The sequence below is a fragment of the Antechinus flavipes genome, chromosome 1 (genome assembly GCF_016432865.1).
Source record: "Antechinus flavipes isolate AdamAnt ecotype Samford, QLD, Australia chromosome 1, AdamAnt_v2, whole genome shotgun sequence".
NCBI classification, from domain to species: Eukaryota; Metazoa; Chordata; class Mammalia; order Dasyuromorphia; family Dasyuridae; genus Antechinus; species Antechinus flavipes.
In genome coordinates this window covers 328851778-328858719 of record NC_067398.1, presented here as the reverse complement: position 1 = coordinate 328858719, position 6942 = coordinate 328851778, and the positions used below count along the sequence as shown (strand labels likewise).

Here is a 6942-nt window from a genome sequence, read left to right as displayed (position 1 = left end):
TCATGTTGTCTGTGAGAAGATACTTTTACTTAGCTTTTTCACAGCAGCTTTTACATCCTTGTTCCTCAGACTGTAAATGATGGGATTCAGCATGGGAATGACCACAGCATAGAAGAGAGCAATCAGCTCATCTGTTGCATGGGAATCTTTGGACTTGGGCTTCATGTACATGAAGAGGATGGTCCCATAAAACATAGTCACCACAGTCAGGTGGGCTGAACAGGTGGAAAACGCTTTTTTCCTTCCCTCTACAGAATTGATCCTCAGAATTGTAACAAGGATGAAGGCATAAGAGATAACAATTAGCAACACTGGAATAACGAGTAAGAGTACATTTGATATCACCATAATAATTACATTGAGGGAGATATCTGCACACGCTAATTTTAGCACGGCTAGGATCTCACATGTAAGATAATCAATGACATTGTTCCCACAAAAAGGCAAATGCAGAGCAAGAATTATTTGCACCAATGAAGTTAGCACACCTGTCATCCAGGAACTGGCTGCCATCCATCCACAAAGCTCCTTGTTCATGATGATGGGGTACCTCAGGGGTCTACAAATGGCCATATACCGGTCATATGACATGACAGTGAGGAGCACACACTCTGTAGACCCCAAGGCAAGAGAGAAGAACATTTGTGCTCCACAGCTCACAAAGGAAATGGATTTTTCATCTGAAAGGAAGTTCACAATTATCATTGGAACAGAAGAAGATGTATAGCAGATATCCAGGAAAGAGAGGTTACTGAGGAAGAAGTACATGGGGGTGTGGAGGTGAGAGTCCAGGATGATGATTGTGATGAGGAAACTATTGCCCACCAATATCATAATATACATGATAAGGGACAAAAGAGAAAAAATAGAGTAAAAGATGGGGTAAGCAGCTAGACCACGAAGAAAAAACATGGTCACAAATGTCTGGTTTTGATTTTCCATTTATTCTCTCTTCCACCTGTGATATTTTATATTAGAACACAGACTATGAAATTAATCTAATTGAAATAAGTAAAAATGTAATTTATCTTTTTCCAAATTAAATTTTTGAAATAGTAACATATTTGTCAAGTTTATGTTGCCTAGACAAATTTTGTCCTTAGTCTTATCTCTTCTACAAATCATGCTCAGAAACAAACTTCTAGAGAGCCTTGTTTTATCAACAGTCCTTTTCCACGAAGTAATTCTGAGGATCAAATGGCTACTTCCCAGCAACCACTGCTGTTTTTTTTTCCTAGAGTGGCAGATTGAGTTCTACTTGCTAAACAGCTGAGTGGCTCATAAGCTCACAGAACTAAAGTTGGAAGTGATCTCAGGGGACAGTAAAGTCCAAACTCTATTTTTTTTTGTAGATGAGGAAACTGAGGCCCAGGATGGACTAATGCTGGTAGTCAGCAGCACAGGTGGGATTTGAATCTTGTTTGTCTTACTCCAAAACCATTTCCATTCCACTTCAGGCTTCTTTCCTTTGGTCAATGTACTTAGTGAAACAGAGAAGGAGATGGAAAGTAATAAAGACATTTAATGAATAAGTACTTATAAGTATAAGGACTTTCAGGAAAATTTGTAGTTTACAACAAATACTCAAATAAAAATGAATCATGTAAAATGGGACCATAATTCAGTTACATCTTTTTTTTTTTTTGCTGAGGCAATTGGGTTTAAGTGACTTGCCCAGGGTCACACAGCTAGGAAGTGTTAAGTGTCTGAGGCTATATTTGAACCCAGATCTTCCTGACTTCAAGGCTGGTGCTCTGCCACCTAGCTACCCCTTCAGTTACATCTTTTTTTTTTTTTTTTTTTTTTTTTTTTTTTTTTTTTTTTTTTTTTTTTTTTTTGCTGAGGCAATTGGGTTTAAGTGACTTGCCCAGGGTCACACAGCTAGGAAGTGTTAAGTGTCTGACTGGGGGTTTTTAATTTGTTCCTTTTCTAGCATTTTTAATTGCAAACCCAATTCATTGACCTTCTCTTTCTCTATTTTATACAAATAGGCCTCTAGAGATATGAAATTTCCCCTTATTACCGCTTTGGCTGCATCCCATACATTTTGGTATGATGTCTCATTATTATCGTTTTCTTGGGTGAAGTTATTAATTATGTCTATGATTTGCTGTTTCACCCAATCATTCTTTAGTATGAGATTATTTAGTTTCCAATTATTTTTTGGTCTACTTCCCCCTGCTTTTTTGTTGAATGTAATTTTCATTGCATCGTGGTCTGAAAAGGATGCATTTACTATTTCTGCCTTACTACATTTGAGTTTGAGGTTTTTATGTCCTAATATATGGTCAATTTTTGTATAGGTTCCATGAACTGCTGAAAAGAAAGTGTATTCCTTTCTGTCTCCATTACATTTTCTCCAGAGATCTATCATATCTAGCTTTTCTAGTATTCTGTTTACCTCTTTGACTTCTTTCTTATTTATTTTCTGGTTTGATTTATCTAATTCTGAGAGTGCAAGGTTAAGATCTCCCACTATTATAGTTTTACTGTCTATTTCTTCTTGCAGCTCTCTTAGTTTCTCTTTTAAGAATTTAGATGCTACCCCACTTGGTGCATATATGTTTAATATAGATAGTGCTTCATTATCCATGCTACCCTTTAGCAAGATATAGTGTCCTTCCTTATCTCTTTTAATTAGGTCAATTTTTGCTTTAGCTTGATCTGAGATCAGGATGGCTACCCCTGCTTTTTTGACTTCACCTGAAGCATAGTAGATTTTGCTCCAACCTTTTACCTTTAACCTGCATGTATCTCCCCGCTTCAGTTGTGTTTCCTGTAAACAACATATTGTAGGATTCTGGCTTTTAATCCATTCTGCTAACCGCTTCCTCTTTATGGGGGAGTTTACCCCATTCACGTTTATGGTTAGAATGACCAATTCTGTATTACTTGCCATCTTGTTAACCCCGGTTTATGCTTTCCTCCTTCTTTCCCCTTTCCCCCCCTTCCAAGTATTAAGCTTGTGAGCACCCCTTGCTTCTCACAGCCCTCCCTTTTTAGTGTCCCTCCCCCCGCCTTAGAGTTCCTCCCCCTATCTTACCCCTTTCCCTCCCAGTTCCCGTATTCCCTTCCGCTTAGCTTATTCCTTCCCTTTCCACTTTTCCCTTCTCACTTTTCAATGAGATGGGAGAAGTTTCACCATAGATTGAATATGTCTTAAGATTTTTCACTTAAAGCCAATTCTGAAGGCAGTAAGATACCCACTATATTCATCCCCCTCCATTCTTTCTCTCAGATATAATAGGTTTCCTATGCCTCTTCATGAGATGTACTACCCCCACTTTACCCTTTTTCTGGTACAATGTCCTTTCCACATCAATTTCTAGAACAAGGTATACATGTATTCTTTATACATCTATATAGTCAAAATATAGTTCCCAAGATTAATCTTTACCTTTTTAGATTTCTCTTGAGTTCTATATTTGTAGATCAAACTTTTTGTTAAGTTCTGGTTTTTTCATCAGAAATAGATGAAATTCGCTTACTTCGTTGAATGTCCATCTTCTTCCCTGGAAAAAGATGCTCATTCTCGCTGGGTAAGTTATTTTTGGTTGCATACCAAGTTCCTTAGCCTTTCGGAATATCATATTCCAGGCCCTTCGATCTTTTAATGTGGATGCTGCCAGATCCTGGGTGATCCTTATTGTGGCTCCTTGATACTTGAATTGGGTTTTTCTAGCCGCTTGCAATATTTTTTCTTTCATCTGAGGGTTCTGGCATTTGGCCACTATATTCCTTGGTGTTTTGATTTTAGGATCCCTTTCAGTGGGTGATCGATGAATCCTTTCAATGTTTATTTTTTCCTCTGTTCCTATGACTTCTGGGCAGTTCTCTTTGATAATTTCCTGGAAGACAGTGTCCAGGCTCTTTTTTTCATCATGTTTTTCTGGGAGTCCAATGATTCTCAGATTGTCTCTCCTGGATCTGTTTTCCAGGTCTGTTGTCTTCCCCAGAAGGTATTTCACATTTTTCTCCATTGTTTGATTTTTTTGGATTTGCTTGACTGATTCTTCTTGTCTCCTCGAGTCATTCAATTCCACTTGTTCAATTCTGATTTTCAGTGAAGTATTCTCTTCACTCACTTTTTTAAAATCTTTCTCTAATTGTCCAATTGAGTTCTTTTGTTCTGTGGAATTTTTTTCCATTTCGCCAATTTTGTTTTTTAGAGAGCTGTTTTCTGTTTCCAGTTCACTAATCCTATTTTTCAAGGATTTTACTTCTTTATCCACTCTCTCTTTAACTTTCTCCAGGCTCTTTTGCCAAGCCTCCCTCTCCTTTTCCCAAGCCTCACTCTGCTTTCCCCATTTTTCTTCTAGCTCCCTTGTGAGAGCCTTTTTAATCACTTCTCAAAGGAGACAGAAAGAGAGAGAGAGAGAGAGAGAGAGAGAGAGAGAGAGAGAGAGAGAGAGAGAGAGAGAGAGAAAGGACAGAGAGAGAGGAGAGAGGAGAGAGGAGAGAAGAGAGAGGAGAGGGACACAGAGGAAAAGTTGGCTGTTTAACAAGAGCAACAAAAGAGAGGAGAAATGCAAAAAAAAATTGAAAACTTTTGATGTTCTTCCATTCTTCTAGTTCAGTCCCATTTTCCTAAAATGAACTCCAATGGAGTTCTGACTTCTTTATCTTAATCTGGAAAGCACCTTACTTGTGGACCTTTTTTGTCTTCCATGGAAGAAAAAATATAATCATGAGTCCTTATGCATTCTTCATATGATGGTATGTAAAAAGCAGCAGAAAAGAAACCATAATGTAAGAATGTACCTTTGGTGTCTGGGAACTTTCTGATGGTATTCTTAATCATATGATTTTCTAGACCCTCATGTACACTTCCTCACTTGTGGCATCTGTCTGATCCTTCCAATAACATCTGCTAGTCTTAAAATCAAGTTTTGCTATAATTATGTTATAATTTCAATAATGTTCAAATTTCAGCTCCACTTTCTCCATGTATGTTGTTTTTTAAAAATTTCCCTTTCCTATGGAGCTGCTCCTATTTTGCCTTTTGTCTTTTTCCCACTTGTCTCCTTTCTACCTGAATAACCTGATAAGTCCAGGATTCATTTCCATTCCCACAAAATTCCTTCTCATTAAGAAATTCCACCATCAAAATGAGTTGGTCTAAAAGCATTAGGTGCCAGAGTGTCATTCAGAATTGAGTGATGGGTAGGCATGTAGTCATTGTAACAATTTGCCTAAATAAAGGATTTTGTTTCACTTCCTGGGTTTACTAGACATCAGATGACTTTTCCACGTTTCAAAAAACTGATTTCTTCCTGTTTAGAAGATTCTTATGATGGATTTCCACATGCTCATCCCTGATGGGCAAATATGAAGATCATTTTCAAAGTGTTTTTGACATAGCAGTGAGCATAGTCATTACACCAAATTTAACTTTTGATATGAATGGATACACTTCTTTTAGATGTGTATATTTATCAATGGCAAAGTATTTTATCTCTGTCATTCAGAAATGGGAGATAAAGAAAATTGACTTCTACTTTTTAAGAGTTGGACCCATTTATTTTCCAGTGGGTTCAGCCAGAATCACTGGCCTCCAAATAGCCGCTTTTCACAATTTAAAAGAAGCAACTACAGACTCTGGGAAACCAATTTGACTTGTTCTCAAGGGACATCTTTTATCCCTGAAGCAATTTAAAGTTCTGACATGGAAATGCGCCAGAGTTCAAAACTTTCTGATCCTTTTTTTTTTTTTAAACTTTCTGATCCTTAAGGAATAATTATATGGAACTTATTATGTTATTCCCTTTCAAATAAACATATGTCTGAGGCTACATTTTTTTTGTCTTTATTCTTCCTTCTTTTTAAATTTTTTTTATTTTAATAGCCTTTTATTTACAGGTTATATGTATGGGTAACTTTATAGCATTGACAATTGTGAGGCTACATTTTGGGTCTTGATCCTCAAAAACCAATGAACAATTACATTCAATAAACCTTGACTACGTATCTACTCTGTGGTTTGACTACACATATACTATAATAGATTGTGTGATAGTTGTGGGTAAAAAGAAGTCAACCTAAAATTAACAAAGACATTGTTCCTTGGACGCATCAAAAAGTTTTTATTTAGTAGGAGCAATTAAATATTTCTTATAGTTTTAAGAGACGTCTATACTTTTTCTTATGTTTCAGTACCTCTGGCCCCATTTATCCATATCTTGTTATATTTAAGGTATTTCTCTGAGATGTGGTCATCTTTTATTATCTGTTGTAGTGTAAGAGAGGACTAGTCTTGATCCTTCCCCCTTTCCCCTACACTTATTTGACTCACTAGCATATAGGGCTTGCATATGCGAAAGTGAATAACTATTTATAAAGAAGTCTAATAAGTACCAGGTGCTATGCTTTACAAATATTATCTCATTTGATCTCAACAATTTCATAAGAAAGGTATTGTCATTATTTGAATTTTAGAATTGAGGAAACTCAGGCAAAATGACATTTAAGTGATTTGTCCAGTGTCACACAGCTAGTAAGTATCCGAGTTTTAGAACTCATAATGATGTCTTCCTGACTCTTGACCCAGTGTACCCTTTAGCAGCTTAGCAGCAAAGATTTTCCTTAAACTTGGAAAGTCCACAATATCATTGGGAAATGAAATTTGGGTCATATGATTGAGGAAAAGGATATTAGAGGAAGGGATGTATGCTGTATTTGTTTTTGAGGAGTAAATGTTCATCTATCTTTCACTAATATTTGAAAAAATTGAAAAACTCTGTGGGTCAGTCAGTAAATAAAAAAAAACACTTTTATCTTAAGGGTTTATTATGTCTGCTTTGAGATTAAGACTAGATATTCGAAGAAAAGCAAAAATATCAACTGATTTCAAGGAATTCACATTTCAAAAGGTGAGACTAACATGAAAACAACTAGTTACATATGAGTTATATTCCAAGTAAATGGAGGGAAGTGTTAGAGGGA

At 36.4% G+C, this 6942-nt stretch overlaps 1 protein-coding gene across 1 annotated transcript; it reads right to left on the bottom strand.

The window, feature by feature from the left end:
* Positions 1-942, bottom strand: LOC127559266 (olfactory receptor 13D1-like). Its single transcript, XM_051992975.1, has one exon. It carries the CDS (start codon positions 940-942, stop codon positions 1-3), a length of 942 nt encoding a protein of 313 aa, XP_051848935.1.
* Between the last annotated feature and the right edge of the window lie 6000 nt (positions 943-6942).

Excerpts from the sequence above, each read along its gene's own strand:
- LOC127559266 (XM_051992975.1), bottom strand. The coding sequence starts at position 942 with ATGGAAAATCAAAACCAGACATTTGTGACCATGTTTTTTCTTCGTGGT.